The sequence below is a fragment of the Oryza glaberrima genome, chromosome 4 (genome assembly GCF_000147395.1).
Source record: "Oryza glaberrima chromosome 4, OglaRS2, whole genome shotgun sequence".
Lineage (NCBI taxonomy): Eukaryota > Viridiplantae > Streptophyta > Magnoliopsida > Poales > Poaceae > Oryza > Oryza glaberrima.
Genome location: NC_068329.1, coordinates 14,867,729 through 14,890,186, shown reverse-complemented (window position 1 = coordinate 14,890,186; position 22,458 = coordinate 14,867,729). Strand labels below are relative to the sequence as shown.

Sequence of the window (22,458 nt, the reverse complement as noted above, 5' to 3'; positions counted from 1 at the left end):
ATAAATAATTGCTTGTAGGGATTAATTAAATATGATATGTTATAAAGATAACTAATAGCTAGGTTAGAAAATTATAAAAGCAATGCTAATGAAAACAATTTATGGAGAAATCATATATTGTAGATGTTCAAACATAGTCTACGACACATGCCCGTGCAAATGCACAGGCTATCTTCCTAGTTCCTCTAAAGCCATGTATATTGTTGCAAAAAGGTTAGAAATAATGGATATTTTCAAAATTTTTTGAAAAAATATAGCCCTTGAAGTCAGCGGCAGACTCAACGTGGGGGCTGGGGGTCTTTTAGACCCCCTACCGCTAATGGTTCATTAGAGCCTCCATAATACCCCCTAAAATTCTAATCTATATATTTATACTTTGTATTTGAAATATAGCCAATTTATATGAGACATGTTTTAATTTTTATTGGTCCGCTATAATTTTGTCATGGTTCCGCTACTGCTTGAAGTTGATTGGTTTAAAGAACTTGTGGCATTGGCGCTCTGTTTAGTAGTAGCTCTCACGCACAGGTCTCCGGTACTATATTTCACAAATCGTCGACAAACCTCATAATCGCATTGATCACTGACTAGCTTGACTTAAAAAAGTGACCTGCAGACGTCATGACCATGGAAACTGCCACCGGCTAACATCGGGAACATGATCAGATCGTCGATCAGGACATGGAGAAAACGATAAGCAATTTACTGATTCTTATAACTAAAGAGTGAACTGGTGTTTGGCCACATTTCATTATCAATGTTTTATTTTAGCCACCTTAAACTAATTATTTCGTTTTAGGCCAGATAATCTTGTCAAGTTTAGAGCCACGGATTACATATATGCATATAGATAAATAGACAGGATATATGGAAAATTAATTGCTAGTTTGTATACAGAAAAATATCGATCAGTATATGTTTTGTTTAAAATTATTATTAAATAACTCAATTTTTATAGTGACCATGGAAATTTGTTATGTTAATTAATTGACCTAACTAACTGAACAGCACACTTATGATAAAACAAATCAGTCGGTTGACGTATATGATCCATTATATCTATCAAAATAAAAAATCAGCTGTATCTCTTCAATAGGCCCCATAGAACATACATAATACATCAAAATAAGAATTCAATACCTTTATATATTGCATATCGATGCGGGCATGCAACAACATGGATGAACCTTTTTCGGTGTTTCACCGTGCGTACTCACACCAGTGGAGAAATGCTCATTACTCCCGGTTTAGAACCCTGTGTAGTTTCGGTTTTTCAACCGGGACTACAAATTCGAGACCAAAGATCGCTATTTTTAGTCCCGGTTCAAATAACCGGGACTAAAGATAACACCAACAGGGAGTAAAGAGGGGGAATCTTTAGTCCCGGTTGGTGTTATCAACCAGGACTAAAGAGGGAAAGCGACAGTCCCTCAAGATCTTTTTTTTTATTGTTGATTTGCTAATGGCTAGTGTTAATCCCTATATTTTCTCCCGAATCGAATGGGATGCACATCTCCAAATCAACATCCCAAATATTAAGTTACTTATACACACAGATCAAATACATCACAAATCATACACACAGATTAAATACATCACAAATCCTAAAAACTATACACAAATTAAATACATCTCAGATCCATGCGATGCAATGAATCACAAAATCTAAAAAATTATACATCTAGTGAAACACAAATTATATAAAAAAAAAGCAAACGAGCCGGCGCCCGGCCGTTAGCCGCCGGCCGCCTGCCCACGCGCAGCCGCGGCCGCCGCCGCTCGCTGACCGCCTCCACGTGCGCGGCCGCGCCGCCCACCGCCCGCCTCCCCGCGCGCGGCCGCGCCGCTGCCGCCCGCCGTCCGCCTGCCCGCCGCCGCCTCTCCCCGCGCGGCCGCGCCGCCCGCCGCCATCCTTCCCTGCGCGGCCGCGCCGCCGCCGCCGGCCGCCGGCCGGCTGATGGAAGAGGGTGTAGAGGGGAGGAGGAGGAAGGGCCGGCTGATGGGAGGGAGGAGAGGGGAGGAGGAGAAGAGGAAGGGGGAGGGGGAGGAAGAGAGGGGAGGGGAGGGGAGGAGGAAGGGGATTGGATCTAAGAAAAGGAAGTGAGGAGATGTTCCAATTTTATCTAAATATCTGTCTGGGACTTAACCGATTAGTTGTGGGAGAGAAATATTTACTCTCGGTTGATAACTCTAACCGGGACTAAAGATCGATCTTTAGTCCCGGTTGGTATTACTAACCGGGACTAAAATGGTAATCTTTAGTCCCGGTTGTTAGTATCAACCGGAACTAAAGATCCTCGGCCCCCTGACATACATTTGACAGGGGATGAACCGGGACTAAAGATCAAATTTTTTTTAACCGGGACTAAAAATCGTTTTTAGTTTCGGTTTTTAATGGAACCGGAACTATTGTGGAATTTGGTCGACCGACCAAAGATGATTTCTCCACCAGTGTCAGCTGTCGGACATGGCCATATGGTGTTTTGTAAATTTCCTTTTCCACGTACTAATAGGAAACCCTGTCCAACCAAGGATATCGATCATCAAGCCTGAAGAAAGCAAGCTTTTTTTTATCACCTGGATGCTGTCGCGTGTGATTATGCTGCTTAATCAATCTATTAATATTTAACATGATCAGGCATTAGTCGTAACTACAGACACATCTAAAAAAACACATCTGCTTATTTTCTCCGATCCGCAGCCTGTACCTAAAGGATTGGACGATAGCATGAGAAATCAATCCTGATTAAGAAAAAATCTACATATATGCACTCAAATACTAAATAGTCATTGATCTGGATGAAGGCAAACCTGGAGCATCTCAAATCGCTTTCTTGAGTTTCATCTTTTTTTTTTTTGCCTCATACCACAGATAGATCTCCTGTTACTATCTACTCACCAATTAGATGAGCCTTACCATGGCCCACTATATTAACTAATTAAGCTCAGATATATTTTACAATTTACGGTTATTATAGCACGATCTAGTTAATAAATTAGATTTTTCTAATTAAGTGAGAGCTCATAGGAGTATCCAACCAGTATAGGTATACAGATATAGATAGATAGATAGATAGATAGATAGATAGATAGATATATGGCCTGTTTGGGAGAGCTTATAGCTGTTGCAGCTTTTCTCAGAATCTTCAGCTCCCCAAATAGTCCAGATTGTCACCCAGATTCTAAGAATTTGGAGCCGTAGAATCGAGAAAATGAACTAGAACTCATAAGCTAGAAAACCCAGCTTCTCTAGATTTTCAGAAGTTGGCTACCAACCAACAGATTCTCAGAATCTTAAGCTCCTCTAGACAGGGCCATAGATAGATAGATTGATGTTGCTTGTTCCATCCATTTCCTATCTCTGCGCTTGCTGTATTACACCTTCCAGTCTTTTGTATGCTAGGGAACTGGAATTATCACCTTCTATTTCACGCTACTATAATATGTTTTAATATAGAGTAAAATGCATGGAGGGTCACTTAATTTGCTTAGGTGTACTATGTAGATCACTCTACTTTCAAAATACACATCTATATCACTAATGTAAATTAAGCGAGTAATTTGTTAATTTAACTATCCACATGAGCATACCTTGTATAGATAGCATGCCACCTATGATTGAAAAAAAAATTGCTTTCGGACATATGCAGAAAACAGCATGTGTATTTTTTTTTCCTTTCTTACAGCCTAGAACTTCAAAATAAAAGAAATTAGGGAAACCAAATCATTTCACTTGTGCTTGTTTTGATGAGATCTTGTAGTTTTAAGTCCTTTCTCTCGTTTGCCATCAAACCTGGTAACGCCAGCTATGGCGACAAGCTTTCAATATAAATAGCAATGGAGGCGAAATCGTAGCCGGCATCGATAATAAGCTTAAACAGCGACGGATGCTAAATCCTACTCCCTTCGTCCAAAATATTAAGGACTTTTGCCCAGATGTGACATATCCTAGTACAACGAATATGGACATCTTCTCTATTCAGATCGTTGTATTAGTATATGTCACATCCAAAAAAAAAACCTTATATTTGAGGACGGAGGGAGTAGAAAACAACGGTTGCGTATGCCCGGACAATTTTTCGATGGATCAGGAAACGTTCGAGCGAAGCTGATCATAGGACCCACACGGAAAAATAAATTAAGTGCCAAATTTACTCTAAATATATCTTAGTACTTTACTAATTAAAAAAAAGGTTTAGATTAGTTCTAGTGATAGTATAATACTACAGTAGAGAGCAGCGGAGTGTCTCTCAATAAATAGTTCCCTTTCACTTGCAAGTCAAGTCTACCCTCCAGGAAAAGAAAAACAAAACAAAGAAAAACTGGCAGGCCAAGTCGTTGCTCCGCGACATCCTCCGGTTAGAATGATTGATGTTGCGTGCTCCGTCCCTTTCCTGTCTCTGTTTTGGCTTTATTGCACCTTCCAGTCGTTCATATGCTAGGGAAACTGGAATTATCGCCTTCTATTTCACGTTACTACGATGTGTTTTAATATAAAGTAAAATGCATGAAAGGTCACTTAATTTGCTTAGGTGTATCATATAGTTCACTCCACTTTTAAAATGCATATTTAGATCTCTAATGTGAATTAAACGAGTTATTTGTCTATTTAACTATCCACATAAGAATACTTTATACATATAGCATACCACCTATGATTGAAAAAAATGATTTCGGATATATGCAGAAAACGACATGTGTATTTTTTTTCATTCTCACAGACCTAGCACTTGAAAATACATAAAATTAGGGAAACCAAATCATTTCACTTGTGCTTAATTTGATGAGTTAGTTCTCAGTCCTTTCTCTCGCTTGCCATCAAACATGGCGATAACGCTGCAGCAACAAGCTATGAATATAAATAGCAATGGGACAAAATCCTAGGTAGCAGCTATGATAAGCTTTTACAGCGATGGAGGCTAAATCCTACTCCATCCGTCCATAATATTATTGAGGGCTTTTGTCCGGATGTGAAAGTACATCTAGTACAATAAATCTGGATAGACTCTCTCTATCTAGATAGTTGTATTAGGATGTGCCACATTCAACCAAATAACCTTATATTTAAGGACGGAGGGAGTAGGAGACAGCGGTTCTGGATGCCCAGATAATTTTTTAATCCTATATGACACGCTATGTGTACAAGGTGTATTCATATAGATAGTTATATGGCTAAATGACTAGCTTAACTCATATTAGTGAGTCAAATGTGCATGTTGAAAGTAGAGTAACATATATGACACATCTAAACAAGTTGAATGGCTCTATATGTATTTTACTCTTTAATATATATTTTGAGGAACGCCAGGTAAGGAACTAGCTAGCTTTGGTTCTGATGGAGTGTCGCTTTCCTGCGTCCCTGCATATGTTGAAATTTGAGATATAGGCTCATGGTTATAATGTATTCACAAGTTTGTGACTCTTTGTCGGCGCGTCAATGAGTCAAGGCTCTGTAAACCAACAAGTTCCTTAATTTGCATATATTCCTACGTATGTACAAGCATGTAGTATATAGGCTCTCTATGTTTTTCTCTCTGTTATGAAAACGAAGTCTTTGGACGTAGAGATCGTGTTATAATCTATTTTCTTAACGAAAATGGAAAACGGAGTTGCACGATAAACTAATGATAAAAGAAGCCTACTTATATATATGGGATGACATTGGCCTACTTACAGCAACATTTCCCCTTTTAATCATTCTTCGTTTATATATGGAACTGTTATTTGTAGAGTTTGTACCAATCAACATGTATATGCAGTCATATTTGTATAAATTGATTATGAAACTCATGGATGGAGTTATTCATCTATAACTTATCACAAGTGTACACTGCTGGGGAATCCATCTTTAGCTCCGGTTTACAACCCCTTTAGTCTCGGGTTGCAAACGGGACACCCAAACTAAAGGTTTTTTTTCTTTTTTTAATTATTTTTTTGCTGCTTGCATATTGATTTTTCATAATCGAGTTGCTCTCAACATCCCCAAATCAAATTGAGATTCTCAAATCTCCACATGAAATTGACATCATAGATCGAATGAACATACTATGTTTAACATCACAAATTAACAGATCGAATGAACATCACAGATCAAATTCATACTTAACATCACAAAATTCTCAAAAAAAAAAAATGATGCTGCCTGCAATCTGTGGCCTGTCCCTCATATGACGCCTCCCCTTCCACCACCTCCTCGTGAGCCGCTCACCGGCGAGATGGATGGATGGATGTGTGGGTTCGGTTCATTGCTGCTGCTGCTGTGTGTACGTGCCTGCGAGAGGGAAGAGAAAGAGCAAAGGGAGGAGGAGAAAAAAAAGAGGACAGAGTTTGCGAGGATGAGGAGAAGATAAGTACGAGGAATTATATACGGCGCATCGATCTTTAGTTCCAGTTGGTAACACCAACCAGAACTAAAGATAGTGTAGGGCCTAACACTTTTTGAACAAGGACTTAAAATGATCTTTAGTCGCGGTTGGTGTTACCAACAAGGATTAAAGATATTAAAGTGTTGTTGGCCTTTTGAACCGAGGCTAAATAGGAACCGGAACTAATTTGATTTTTGTCGTTCGGATAAAGTTCAGTTCTCCAGTAGTGGAGTCCCTACAATGTATAAAGGCATTCCTTATCACAAGGTTTAATTTTTTTTGGTTTGACCGATTCTATCAGAGCTCACCGATATGCTTCGGAAATTTCGGTCTGAAATTTTGAACAAATTTTGGTCAGTAGTGAAAGAAATTACCTTTCTCGAATCATGATTGAGCCACGTAAGTGGCAAACGAATCACCGTCAGATACAGGCAGCAAGCAATATAAACCGCTGGATCCATACCGTCAAGAGTTGCCTTAGTGATACTCCAGCTTTGCAACAAGAGAAGCCTCACGAAGCTGAAGCACCGACATAGGACTGCACAGTACCGCTGGAGAATGCTTCATTAGTCCTGGTTCGTAACCCCTTTAATCCTAGGTAGCAAATCGGGATCCCAAATCCAGAACTAAAGATGGGAGTTGGTGAAATAACCGGGACTAAAGTTTTTTTTTCTTTTTATACCATTGTTTTTTGTTGTTTGCATATTGGTGCTTTTTTTCTTTTTTTTTTCTGTTTTTTTTTGTTTCCATCGAATGAACATCACAGATTCACAGACCGAGATAATTTTTTCATTGTTTTTCTCAAATTCACATATCAAATTGACAAACTCACAGATCAAACATCACATACTCAAATTCATAGGTCGAACATCACAGATCAAATAGACACCATAGATTCACAAAACATCTGAAAAAATGCTCGTTGCCACCTGCCGCTTCCCCTCCCGCCGGATCCAGCCATTGCCGCCACTGCGAAACACCCCGCCGCGGCGGCCCATGAGAGGGGAAGAGGAGGAGAGGGCCGCCCGCCGCCGCCGCCGCCGCCGCCGCGGCCCGCGAGAGGAGAAGGGGAGGTGGGGAGGGGTGGGGCAGCTGCCGACACCCGCCGCCGCCGGCGGCAACCCACGAGAGGGGAAGGGGAGGAGAGGATTGGAGGAGAGGGAGGAGGAGTGGAGGAGGAGGGTGTAAGATAGAGATAAGGGAGATAGAGTGTGGGAGGCGTGCAGCAGCGGTTTCCGAGGTGAGCGACCCGTTTGAATCCTTAAATAATTATCACAAATAATCTACTATTCAAAACTATGACATTTGAGCATATTCCATTTGTAAAAGAACATACCTTTACCAAGAACTTAATATATCATAATAATGGTTTATTATGTTGTTTGAATATATCGTGCTAGAGAGAGGTATTTTATAATGTTGTGGTGTTACTACCTTTTAATTGAATTCATTTGTATATACTAATGAACATTTACATCATCATTAGTCATGGAGGTTAATTATTCATGTGAGATATCAACACAATGAATTAGTTTCCCTCTGTTCTGTCTACCGTGAACTCTCTTGATAAATATGATTTGTTTCTAAATACTATTCACTGCATATATGTTGCATTGCAATATATATTGAGTATTTTTTTAGGGTAGAGTTTTACGAAATTGCTAATTAGCGGGCCGCGATCGTTTCTTTTCCTTTCTCCATGTGTGCGTGGGGCATGGGCCGATCACGCACCGTGGCTGATCGCACATTAGGCGCTCCCCGATTTTCATGGTCGCTGCTAGTAATTATGAATCAACAATGAAGATCCCTCTAAAACTTTATTGCATTCATCTCCTCAATTACTCCTGTTAACAAATGTACGTACATTTCATATGTACGATGCTAATTTACCATAGGTATGTCGATTAGACGCATATCGTTTTCTTTTACCCTGGGTGTCAATTTAATTTACTACGACTGGTATTTCACAATTTTACAGTCGGTTATGCTCGCTCTTGGATTGAAATCAAATGGCATACAATTTTCTTTTATTGGTCGACAAGGTGAGATCTGTGCATATATAGTCAGGATGGGTAGGTGGATGAATGTGCCGTATTTTTCACAATCGCCATTTCCAATAAGATATCTGAGCACAAAGCGTCCAAGGTCCGTGAGTAAGTGTACAGGATCTACATTTGTGTCACACTCAACGATTTCATCGAGATAGGCTGTGTTTAGATCCTGAAGTTTGGGAAAAGTTCGGGGAAAGTTGGTAGTTTGAAAAAAAATTTTGGATGTGATATGATGTGATGTGATGGAAAGTTAAGTTGGGAGTATTTTGGGTGGAACTAAACACGGCCATAGTTAAGCACACAGCTCACCATGGCGTCAACGATCCAAATCACAGCATCGCCTTCTTGGTAACAATAATGTTCAACGTATCGTACAAGAATCAATCAATCCATATAAATCCAGGATTCAATTACGAGCAGCTTGTATATGTAACCGTCCATTTCCTTCGTTCGGTCTTTTCTCTGCTTTAGGGTACAACTTTATTAGGTATCCAAAGCGTGATTTCGACGTCCATGGAAATTAAGCACGGTAACACGTCGAGGAACAGACGCCCTGTGTAGTCCCAAGTCAAGAGAGACTAATAGACAGCTTAACCGGCGTATCCTTTCATAGTATAAAGTTAGAGCCCAATAAATACTAAAGCTTAACATTCAAATATGCTAAATCATCATCCATTAACAATTACTATATTTAAACATCATGAAAGCATGTTATATTATCTATAATTTTATAACTTATTAAATATAGCTTTTCAAATGTAGGCATATTAAATAATCATATCACATATTTCACATAGTATTTCAATATGCATGTCTCTTCATCATTTTCTATAATATGTGCTTTCTATCTTCTCTCATTAAGCTATACCATATCAATTATCTCTCTCATTTTTTTCTCTTATTAAGTCATATTATCTCAATTGTTTTTAGTCATTACATGATTAATCTATGATCCAAACTATATCTCCCTTGCTTTCCTCTCTCATAAAGCTACATCAAATTACTTATACATTTGAATCATCATTCTATATACTATTAAAATTTAAATTATTGTAAACCACATCAACTTACATAAGTTTATATTATCTAGTTATCATACACATTATTTTTACTTAGTGTTATCATACTAAACTCCCGCAACAACGCGCAGGGTTTCACCCAGTTATTATGATTGCAACACGCAATGACAGTTGGGTCCCCTCCACATATATTGCCAACCAATAGAAGGGCTCATTTGCTAAAGCTACAACTCCTAAACTTGACTTAAGGAGTTAGTTTTGGATTGGAGTTGGGTTTGGAATTGAGTTGTGAAGCTACCTAAACACGGCTTCATTTCTATAGTTCATTTTGTGAAAACACTCTAGCCAACTCCATGTCTTTTCTAGGTGAAGATGAAACTGTTTGGTTGGCTGCAGCTTCAGAAGAGATAGAGCTGGACCTAGAGTTATCATAAATTGCCAGGAAGCACACAAACTCTTTCGCAGCCTTCTATATATCAGTGATGCAGTTACTTGGTAATTCCCCAGAACGCTAGTTCAATCGCCAAGATCAAATTTCCATATCATCAAACCTCACTCCTCAGTAGGTAGGTGAATCTCCCGAAGCTGAGATGAAGATGATTTTCTTATTACCTGGAGCATACTCTCTGCTTGTACTAGTGCTGCCTCTGATTCCAGGCGGTGCTGTACCGGCGCCAACGCTCACCGGCTGCAACAACAGTTGCGGCAATTTGACATTCGCGTATCCCTTCGGCGTCGGGCAAGGCTGCTTCCGCAACCCCGATTTTGAGCTCGTTTGCCACCAAGACAGCAACGACACCCAGCCACCAAGCCTCCTTCTACACGGCGGCACTACCGGCCTGCAGGTTGTCGAGGACATCGTTGTCGACGACATCAGTGTCAACAGTTTTGGCGTTACCTTGTCCGACGCCATCACCGTGGTGCCCGGCGTCGATGTTTACAGCTATAACTGGACCTCTCCTAAAAGCTTTCGTCTAGTAGATACCGTGGTGTATATCATCGGTTGCGACATGGATGTATACTATGAAACCAAGTCAGTTCCCCTTTGCAATATCACCTGCCCGAACAAAACAATGACGGAGGCGGACGCTAGGATGAACTGCAATGGTACTGGATGTTGTGACTTTTGGTTGGAAGATTTTATCAGTTCCTTTGACCTCCAATTTGTCCGGCACAACAAAACGGAATCTCAGTCTAGCAATAGTTCCTTGTGGAATAGCATCCAATTAAGTTTATACTCTGCCGACCTCGAATGGAGTATCGTTGATCAACCAAGTTGCAGCAGGGCCCTTAGTAACCACAAGAGCTATGCCTGTGCCAGTACGAATAGCTCATGCACGTCAACATACTTTGGATATCTGTGCAACTGCGATTCTGGCTTTGCAGGAAATCCCTATATTCCGCAGGGCTGCTCTCGTGACAAAGGTAATTCAATTACCCCAAAATTAGATATATAATTATATGTACAGTTTATCTGCCAGGCCAAATGTCCTGGTGAGAAATCTTTCTTAAGTTTTACTGTAGGTATACAATGAATTTAATACTTTTCTCTACATATTTGATCATGCATAGATAATTCCAAACATCCCAGTTATTATGTGTATGTATATACTGGTCATGAATAAAGGACATTTTAGACAGGATCTAGTTAACATTTAAAAACTTCACTATCAATGACTGTTATAAAATACTAGTTTAGAAACATAAAAATAGTATGTATATATCTGTATTGAAAACTAGTTCAATATTAATTGTCATAAGCTTAATATGTACTTTTCCAATATAAAATTATTGCATAAGAGACCTTAACAAAGGTGGAACATTGAATAGGTTTGACCAAATCATGTAGCTTTCGTGATGAACCCCAGATTTTACACACCTTAATGTATTCATGATGGTTCAATTATTTTTTTTGTTTGTTCAATTTATACTGTAGACAATAGATACCTGCATATTAAAGAGATTTATCTTTCTCTTCATTTGGGTCGTAATTTCTAGAATTTTCACTACTAGAATATGAAATATTAACGACCAGTAAAAAAATTATCGGTTGTTACATGTATTTGGTCAACGTTTCAGTAGAAAATTGGTAGCTAAAGCATGACCGACGACCAGAGCTTTTTGACGGTCGTTAATTTTTGTTTTTCTGCCATCATTAGTATTAATTTCTGTTGATTATTAGATTTTTTGAAAAAAAACTCAAATATACCAACTATATAATGAATGAGTTATGTTATACACGTTTGATGAATAAAGAATTGCCACTAGATTGCAGTTATTGGTCTATTAACATATTTTTGTAGGTGTATGGTCATCAATTTGAATATACCTTTGTCATTAAAAAAATTACGATGACACAATTTCACCGTTGTTACTGTAATAACTGGAAAAAAATGTCACTGTCGTTGATAGAATCACTATGGCATAATATGCGGTCGTTAATAAGAGTAACTATTGTTAAAAAAGTATGGTTGTTGATAAACTAACAAGGGGAAATATTCTGTAGTCGTTAATACTATTTTAATGACCACTGACGACCACAATTTTTGTGATGGTTAATGATCTTTAATGACCACTTTATGACATTTAATGACCAAATTTACCGGTGTTAATACTCTTTTCCCCAGTAGTGTTTAATGAGTAAATTACTCAAAATTATAACAACAGTGCGATCCAGCATACTATTCATGCCCTAGAAACTAGACCAACCACCACCGAAGTCCAGAAAACAACTTTATTTTTTTAAGATGTGCTTAGAAAATACACCTAACACACTCATATCTGAACTTACAATCTACAATCGAAGCCTCAAAGTAAATCTTAACTTTTGTCTCACAAAATTTTGATATAGTCTAGCCTCAACCACACTTCTATTTATGCCCAAAACATAGCCACGAATCCAACTAAAACTAGAAAGCCCAATCACACAGGAAACCCCTCAAATTAGGGAAACAACATCCCTTTATAACATCAACCTTTCCAAACTTGGATTCCAAACCAAATTTTACTCCGCTTCCCAAACGCACACAAATCCTTGTGTATGCCATATGGAAACTTTCAGTTGCATGTATATTGTTCTCTAGCCTAAACATTCTGCATGATGTCTTGACCATATGGATCCATCATAGACTGTACTCCCATGACCCCAAGCAACACATACACATGGAAAACTAAGAAACCATATCTGAGTACAAGTTCACGTGAACTTAACTCACATCAGCATAAACACAGTTTATAATACGTATATAAACAATCTAAAAGTAATAAACATGAAGCAATCTAGAAAATCCCAAAAACAACTCGAAATTGACTCGAACATTGAGTCTTCCCTGGTCAAACCGTTGGGCGGTCAATCTGACTTCAACCACACCCGGTCCGACAACACTGTTCAAGGTTAGTCCTGCCCGTTCGGTCATACCCATAGCAACACCACTTTGCCCAATTTCAACACAATTTTTCATCACATAGATTAAATCATCACACGATCTAACAATTTTCCCCATGATGAACACATAACAATATCTCCAAAATGCAAATTGATGTTTTCAAAAAATAAAAACTAAGAAGTGTCAAAAGGCATAAATGGCATAAAAATTATGTCTTCAAATACGACAACAAGATAAAGTCTCCCCTTTTGAAAAAAGTATAATTTATCCCTCAAATTTGTAATCAAATCACAAAATCGATTGTTTTTAAAATTGAATTTTCTCTTTTTCAGGAAACATGTATTTTGTATATTTCTCTCCACCGTCCACCGATATGATTTCATCAAGAATTTCAAAAGAGAGAATATAAACCAATAAAACACAAATGCCATGATTACAAGATTGCCACCTGTAGCCATCAATTTTTATTTCTATTTTTTTTCCTTTGACAGCTTTGAAATATACCTAAAGCAATTTAAGGTCATGTGTTGTAAGAAAAAGAAGAGATAAATTTATCAATTATTTAACAAGCATGTAGAGGAGCCATGGTATAGCCAACATACGGATTTTAACACATAATTATGTTTGTCTCAGAACTACATATGTAGAGGTTCCACCCTTTCATTGTTATCATGATTGTCTTTTAACCATTTAGATTTTGCAATAACTTGTTTGCAATATCTGTAATTTTGCAACAATGTGGATTAAATATGTTGTATTGTAAACTCAATGTCAAAGAATTTTGCAATAGAATGGTTTAAGTTTCGTGAATTTTTTCCAATATTTACATAACTAGGAAGGTAGCCCGCGCATTCACGCGGGCATGTGTTGTACGCTAAGTTTGAGATATTTATAAGAGCAAAATATTAAATGGAGAACATCTAGCACAATTTCTCCATAAATTGTTTTCATCAGCATTAATTGCTTTTATAATTTTATAACCTATTAGTTTTATATTGTATCATATTTAAATATTATCTATAAGAAATTATTTATAATCTTCTTTATCATTTGAAATTAAGGTAGACTTATTTTTTTTAAGAAAACATGTTAACGAAAGTAAAAATATGGTGTTTTTGAAATTACATATCTATGGACCATAGTTCATTAAAGGATTAATTAGGTGGAAATGAAGCTCCACTAAATTTTTGGGTTTATATAGTCTAATATGGTTGATATGGTTGATGTAGTTTGAGAGGCAATCCATATATGAACATTTCATGTAAGGTGGGTGAGAGGCTCCATGCAGCCTAACATGAATACGATAACGACGAAATATAATTGCGCAGTAATATTTTGAAAATATCATGTACCATGAATACATTCTTTTTTTTATGTAAGATAGATTTAACGATTATAACTAATAGTTTACCGGTTTAAAAGGCACATGAGTATTGCAGAATGTAGCTTAAAAATTATGGTTGTTTTAATATTCAATGTTATTGCGAAGTGAGCGCACCTTAACTGGTTAGGTTTCTTATGGTGGAACTTGCCCACCCGGGTTCAAGTCCTAGATTTGATATGGGTGTTGACATTTACGACTAATTATTCTTTCAGTGGTAGGTGACGTATCCATCGACAGCGAGACGATGTGGTAACTTCTTCAATCCTAAAATGTGTCGGCTCAGTCTTTCGGAGGTACTAAAGGGGTAGGGTGCGTAGACGCTGTGTTTCTAAGAGATTTTCAATATTATTGATTGTTTCTGTTTTAGTTTTATAGTAAGAGAGAGGGAAAGAACGCCAAAATCAATTTATTTTTTTCTTAAAAATGTATGGATTAGTGAACAATAGCTAGTCCGTAGAATATATATCTGATCTAAAGTAATGAATTTTTTTAATAATATAGTTAACTTGGTTCTTTAGTTTTAAATTTTATAGTAAATAATCTAATTTATCTCCTACTTAGGCTACATTCGATCTCATTGGTTGAGCTTATGTAGGGCACACAAAACGATATAGGCCATTAACGCTTTATTAATTAAGTATTAAATATTACAAATATGAAAATAGTTTTTTTTTAAAAATGTATAGAATGTATTTGTACAACACGCGCAGATTAGTAGTTTAAATGAGGCATAATTTTTAGACAATACATTATTTATTTCTGTTTTTGACAATATGTCCTGAGTAATTTATTACGCATTATTTCATCTTGAACGATCAAGATACGTTTATTTGATATTTTATATTATATTATAGATCTACTTTTGGCTGTGCAAGTTTTTAAAGTAATATATTTTTCTTATACTACCACCTTCACTAAATATATGATGTTGGTCTACAAAGGAAGTACAAAGAGCGTTCTTTTCTTTCGGTAGTTTCACTAAATATTTAACGTTGGCCATCATAAAAAAAATACAGAGAAGTGCAAATCCACGTTTAAAAAAAGCGATGTTTTTTTTTAATTTCCAGTAGTACGTACGTATACAGTTTTTTTTTTTTGCTGTATATTATTTCTTCTTTTCTCGGCCGTGGTTGTTAATCCATACGTACGTATGCCTTCTCAGCTTTTTCTAGTCAATTTTTTTATGGAAAGTATTGCTCGGTAAATTAGAAGGGCTAGATAACTATTTATAACAGATCTAATCCAATGGTGTAAACTAATGGTCCACCAACTTAAATAAAAATTGAGGGCTAGATTTTTTTTTTCTCAGAATTTCTAAGTTTTTTTCTATTTTATTATTGCGCCATGTGGCAGCTTGAGAGTGTTTTTAGAGCACCATGTGGCGGCATGAGAGTATTTGTAGGAAGTTTAATGGACTTTTAGTATATAATAGATAGATAGATAGATAGATAGATAGAAGATAGATAGATAGATAATAGAAGATTTTGTCAACTTTACCGTTTTTTCATTACAGTAATAATTTACGTTTTTTTACTCATCCAAGAGATTAAGCTGGCGTTTCTAGAAGTTCCTCTAATTAGTAAAATAATTCCCAGTAGAGGAAATGTAGTGATTCAAGGCTCTGGATGCATGTTGGTGATTTCAATGACATTTTCCCCATGTAAACAGGATATAATCCTTTTCCACAGAGGACAGACTGTTCCCGGTCGTGTGGGAACATCAGCGTTCCCTATCCATTTGGTCTCGAAGAAGGTTGTTTTGCAAGAAAACTATTCCATCTCAACTGTACAGACGCAAACTCAACTCTGCGATTCGATGACTATAATCAGGTGACTGACATAAAAGTTGAGGAAGGAGTTGTGCAGATTAAACATGACGGTAGTGGTGATGGTGTTCATGAGTTTTTGGCGATAGTTGGAGAACCACATCTATATGATGAACTTTGGGAATACCCTCTCTCTGTTGGATGGGCTGTTGCCAATCTAACATGCCCGGAAGCAAAACAGAATGCCTCTGGATATGCATGCGTTAGCACTAACAGCAATTGTGTTCATGTGAACTCCTCTTCTGGTTATGTTGGCTATCGGTGCAACTGCACTGCCGGTTTCCATGGAAATCCTTATATCCAGAATGGATGCACAGGTAAAGTACATAAGGTTCCCATCGAATTGGACTATATGTTTGTACATTGCTTCCTAGTTCTCACCTAACTGAGATTTGTTACAGATATAGATGAATGCCATGATCCAGGAATTTGCAAGGGTGTTTGCCAAAATACTATAGGAAGTTTTGTATGCGGAAGTTGTCCAGAAAAAACAGAATACGATGTTGTGACAAAACAGTGCACTGCGGCATATTTTGGGCAGGCCCCTGCGGGATATTTTGGGCACTACCCTGTTCTGATAGGTACACAAATACTACTCTGCTTGGTTTATCTTTTGGACCAGATAAGATACTGAGGTCAACTAGACGAAACATAAGGTCTCATTGTTTGCCCTAATAAGCCAAATTTTTATTTTTCATATTTGAAGTTGATTTACAAAAAATTAATGTAGTTTTTTTTAGATTGACTTTTAAGTAGCTAATTACATATATGAATTTCATCTATAGATTATTTTTTATTTTCATATAAATTGTTTTGTCTTAATAGGAAATATGGGCAATCGATAAGGCTGATATTACAACTTTTTTTTTATGATTATATGAAAGAATGACTTGCACACACCACAACACACGTAGCTAATAGTGCAAATAGTTAGCACACGCTCTCTAGCCTTTTATGAATATTATTTTCCCAATTGTGCATACTCAAAATATATTATTTACATATAACCGTTGTAGATACCTAAAAACTATACATAAATAAAAAAGTAAATTTCATAATACAACATATACTTTTGATCAAATTATCACAAAACTATAAAACTGCAGATTTAAGGTGGTGTATCATAAAACTATAGATCTAGTACCGAATTTATTTAAAAACTACAGATTTGAGATGAAAGATCATCAAACTAGAGATTTAATCTGCAATAAAATTATGACAAAACTATATGGTTTGCAGCAAGTTAGGTACAAAACTACAACATTTATAAATCTTAACTCTTAACATAATAGTAGTGATAGGGATTTAAACTGTAAAATCTATAGTTTTCTGATAACTCTAATATCAATAAAGCTATAGTTTTGTGATACTTGATCTTAAATTAATTGTTTTACGATAGATGTTGTCTTGATGCTTTTTCTTTATGATACAACGCACTAAATCTTAATGATGGAGGTAAGACGATACAATAAATTTGATCTTAATCTTTCCCAGCAAAAAGAAATCAAATATAATTGGTATATTATATACTAACTAGTAATAAGCCCGAGCTAATGCTAAGGTGATATTTGGTAATATAAAAAAACAATAATATTCTTTTTAGAAGAATGAGATAGATTCAAAATTGATTTTAAAATGGAACAACATAAAATTATGTTGGCATTAATTATATAGCTTGTGTCGAAAATATAGCAACTTTTTTGAATCTTTTGAAACCATTTTTTTCCACTAAATAAATTCGTATATACCTACAGAATTTTTATTTTTACCTAATTCTATTTGTGCTCCAATAAGTGAATGAATAGCAAATAGTTCATGTAACAGAAAAATAATGCATGGTTTTGAATGACAAAGAAACATAGCATGGACATCTTATAAAAAACAGTAAATTGTACATTACTTATTTTTTTACCCTAAGTTTCATCTTTTTGTCACATTATAAATTGATGAGTAAATTTGAAAATGTAACAACTATTTTATTTATAAAAATTTCAGTTTGTTGTAACTTCAGCTAAGCATTTCAGAGAACTGAAACAAAGCATATTATTTTGTTAGAGAGCCACTCCCTTAGTTTCATATTATAAATTGTTTTTTCTTTTTTCCATTAAGTTCAACCAAATTTATAGAAAAGTTTAATTAGCAACATCTAAAATATCAAATTAGTTTCATTAAATCTAACACTGAATGTGTTTTGATAATAGGGTTAATTGGATCCATCCTATTATAATTCGTCTATTTGTATCCATGCCATCTGAATCGCACAAAATTAGAACCATGTCAGCGCCGTCATGTTCTATGTTATCATATAGACCAAAATACACCAAAATGTGTGACCCGCATATGGTATTTGGGTACGTTGGTACGAGGATCTACGTGAAACAGCATCAAGCAAATAAGAAACAATTATTATACTGTTTAGGCCCATTGGGAGGTAATAGCTCTACGTCCAGTTTATATGGGATTATATGATAACCATATAGATTACAACGGAGAACAATGAACACTACGATTACCGACGAAATCCCTATCGAGAACGGCCTGACGAGATTCACCAGTGAGTTGGCTTTGTGTCCTCCGGATTGCTTCTACTATGGTTGCTAGCTTCCGCTATGATTCGATGCTCTGTACCCCTCACCTCAGGTGGGTCTTCTATTTATACATACATAGGGTACAGAGTTGTAGTTTTCTAAAAAAATCGTTTGATATTTTGTGAAATACCTAGTTGAAGTTGTACGAAAGCGATATAAGTAAATACTTACAATTTTCCAAAATTTGTTCTTATAAATTTCATATTTGTTTAACAAACTATGTATCATCATTCTATTAATTACTCCTCTTAACTTATTAAATGATACATTAAAATCATTTATTTCCCTAAAACAACGTCTTACATAATAGATACTATTAACCATTAGATAAAAAACCAATGGAAGATGCGGAAGCACCAACCACCAATGGTGTGGTTTGGAGCCGTGGGTGCTTGACTCCACCCACACTAAAGTTTTTAATCGTAGTGCCCATAAATATTACGTATATATAGCTGGGCTTTTAACAGTATTTTAGTAAGATCAGGGATGTAGCGCTGGTTTCTCTCATAGAACGTGTGTTAGGGTGCACATTCGTGGTGGTGTGAATGTGGTGTTGCGTGTGTAATGTTATGTGTATGTGTGTGTCTTCCATGTAATCGGAAAAAAAAAACAATGGAAGATCCACACAAACTAGATACGAAAACATGAGGTCTGAGCCCTTCTCTGCTGGTTGCTCTCTTATTTGATCTCACGGCCCCTCCTGTGGTGTTGCTAACTCCTAAACTTTTTGCTTTTAGATCCCAAGTAATTGACTGATGATTTCTTTCTTATAGGAATTTGTTCTTCTATTGTTACTGTTCTTATTGCTCTTCTTGGAATGCAAGTGATCATTCACAGGCGAAGTATCAAAAGACAACATCTTATAAGACAGAGGGACGGGTATTTTCAACAACATGGAGGCCAACTTCTGTCTGATATGATGAAAATCGACCGCAACCTTGAATTTACCTTGTATAGACAGGAAGACATTGAGGTAGCAACAAATGACTTTGACAAGAATCAAATCATTGGAGAAGGAGGACAAGGGACAGTTTACAAGGGATTTATAGAAAACATCCCTGTTGCAATAAAAAGATGCAAAGGGATGGATGAAAGCAGGAGAATGGAATTTGGACAGGAGCTACTTGTACTAAGTCGCGTCAACCATGATCATGTAGTTAAACTTCTTGGTTGCTGCCTACTGTTTGAAGTCCCTATTCTGGTTTATGAATTTGTTCCAAACAAGACGTTGCATGACTTGTTACATGGTCAAGACGGGAGATGTTACATATCACTTGCAACTCGTTTGAGGATAGCTGCTGAATCTTCCCAAGCACTCGGACACTTGCATTCGTTGGCACGTCCTATCCTCCACGGGGATGTGAAATCTGCCAACATTCTTTTAGGTGACAATTTGATTGCCAAGGTCGCCGATTTTGGTTGCTCAATAATCGCACGAATGGACGAAGAAGCACTCGTTGCAAAAGGAACAGTCGGGTACTTAGATCCTGAGTACTTGCAATCATGTAAGCTCACTGACAAGAGTGATGTTTATAGTTTTGGTGTTGTTCTTGTGGAGCTTTTAACGGGAAAGAAGCCACGGTGCCTTGTGTCAATTTTTCAAGATGCTATGAAGGAAGGTACAGTTGACGAGCTCATAGATGAGGAGATCATCAATGAAGACGACTTGGAGGTGATCCACCAAGTTGCAGAGCTTACAAGAAGGTGTTTAGCTATGCCAGGTGATAAGCGGCCGGCGATGTCCCAAGTCGCCCAAGAGCTCCGTCGGTTAACAGGACTAGTGCGACAACATCCAGATGCGGCAGACGATCTGATTGCCTTCCGTGAGGTGGACAGAAGCTTTACGGGGACGATAGATAGCACAGGTTACACTAGAAGCAGAACAACCGGGACAATAGATAGCACAGGTTACACCAGAAGTAGAACAACCGAGTATTTCACTCTTGGGATAACATCTTGATGACGATGTACCTTGTTGCTACTCCTGTTTCATGTCTATGGTCTGGACGTCCATGTTCGTTGCTGAAATGGTGGGCAGAGGTAGAGGACAGGTACCATTTATGCTTGGTTGGTTCAGCCTAGCTAGAGCTGGCGTTTTTAACATTTGTTGTGTCTGTGGTCTTGTCCCAATATTTTTATGCTAGAAATGCCGTGAATGTTGGTTTTAAATTGAGATTTGTTTAATTGTTGAGTAGCTCCATAGTAGAAACGTAGAACGAAGTATTGCAAAGTAAAAATATATTTAAAATACAAATTCTAATAACACCATCAACCACCTATTTAAACGACCATAAAATCACTATTTTTATGCCCTAGAACTAATTATTTGCCCCTGAACAAAATTCAATATTCATCACTTAAAAACTATTTCCTCTTAAATTGAAATCCCTTACATACCATCACCGTCACCTGTTATTTGCTATTAAGGACATTGTATCCGTCAGATCTCTTAAGAAACTAGGAAGATAGCCCGCGCACGCGGGCATGTGTCGTACACTATGTTTGAACATTTACAATATATAATTTCTCCATAAAGTGTTTTCACTAGCATGTGTCGTACACTATATTTGAACATCTACAATATTAGTTATCTTTATAACATATCATATTTAATTAATCCCCACAAGAAATTATTTATAATATTCTTCATCATCTAAAAAGTAGGTAGATGTATTTTGTGTTAGAAAACATGCATAGCAAATTAAGTGTAAAATCAAAAGTTAGATGTTTTTTAATTGAATATAGGTTGTCATTGTTTATTGACGGATGAATTGGGTGGGATATGAGGCTCCACTAATTGCATGGGTTTATATAGCCTAATATTATTGTTTAATTTGAGAGAGAATCCATATGTGAACGTTCCATGTAGAGTGTGTGTGAGACTCCATGCAACCTAGCGTGAATAATATTGGATGAAGAAATATAGTTCTGCAATATATTATTTTGGAAGATGATGTATTATGAATACACGTTTGTCTTTTAAGATGAGATAGATATAATGGTTGGAAATAATGGATTTATCGGTTTAAAAGGCCTAGCAGGATTTATGGGGTAACAGGTGGCGACTTTATATAAAAAAGAAAGCATCATCTAAAATTGATTAGATGATATATAAAATAAAATTATAAGTGTAGCTTAAAATTATGGTCTTTTTAATATTTGTTTCTCTTTTTAATTAGTTTAGTAGCTGAAAATAGGGAGTAGACTAGAGAGAAACGAATAGCGTAGAACTTGAATCAGATATGAGAAAGGGTTTGTGATGCAATAGTGTTATGTGCATACGATTGGAGAGGGAGGTGGAGGGTACATTGTTTTTTTAAAAAAAAATCTTTGTAAACAGTCAAAGTGAGAACCTATGATTTGTTGTTTTCTCATTCTAAGGATCTTTAAGACATGACATGTGGTGGCTTAAGTTTTTATATAAAGAGAAGGCAATTAATAGTTAAAAATAATGGGTCGGACACCGATTGATAGATATATACTTTATTTTCTCTTTAAATTTCAATTTTTTCAAAGTTTTAAAATATCATACGTGGTGACTTAAGAGTGCTATAGAGCACAATTAATCGATCTTTACTATGTAAAACCATTCAAGAATATATAATATATATTGTCATGTTTTTCAATGTCTCGTTGTTATTTAGTAAGGAGATTTTATTTTTATTGAATTATATTTAATGCGTTCATCTGTTTGAATTATTTATGTCTTTAAATCCAATTGTTAAAATTATAACTCCACCGATTTAAATGAAAATTGATGAAATTATAAGTCCGCCAATTTAATTGAAAATTGATGGTTAGATTTTTTTTCTTCATAATATTTTTTATAATTAAAATTGT

At 36.5% G+C, this 22,458-nt stretch overlaps 1 protein-coding gene across 2 annotated transcripts; it reads left to right on the top strand.

Annotated features, from left to right (window-relative positions):
• Positions 1–9,960: 9,960 nt before the first annotated feature.
• LOC127769831 (wall-associated receptor kinase-like 8) lies at positions 9,961–20,773 on the top strand. Of its 2 annotated transcripts, none has more exons than XM_052295490.1 (4): positions 9,961–10,860; positions 15,874–16,347; positions 16,432–16,611; positions 19,443–20,773. In XM_052295490.1, exons 1-4 carry the CDS (start codon positions 10,026–10,028, stop codon positions 20,576–20,578), a joined length of 2,625 nt encoding a protein of 874 aa, XP_052151450.1. In that variant the 5' UTR covers positions 9,961–10,025; the 3' UTR covers positions 20,579–20,773. The 2 variants fall into 2 exon arrangements, with proteins under 2 accessions (XP_052151450.1, XP_052151449.1); XM_052295489.1 differs by having other exon boundaries at positions 19,392–20,773.
• Positions 20,774–22,458: the final 1,685 nt, after the last annotated feature.

Excerpts from the sequence above, each read along its gene's own strand:
- LOC127769831 (XM_052295489.1), top strand. The coding sequence starts at position 10,026 with ATGAAGATGATTTTCTTATTACCTGGAGCATACTCTCTGCTTGTACTA. Across the intron at positions 16,348-16,431 it reads TATCCAGAATGGATGCACAG|ATATAGATGAATGCCATGAT; the intron begins GTAAAGTACATA and ends GATTTGTTACAG. Across the intron at positions 16,612-19,391 it reads GCACTACCCTGTTCTGATAG|GAATTTGTTCTTCTATTGTT; the intron begins GTACACAAATAC and ends TCTTTCTTATAG.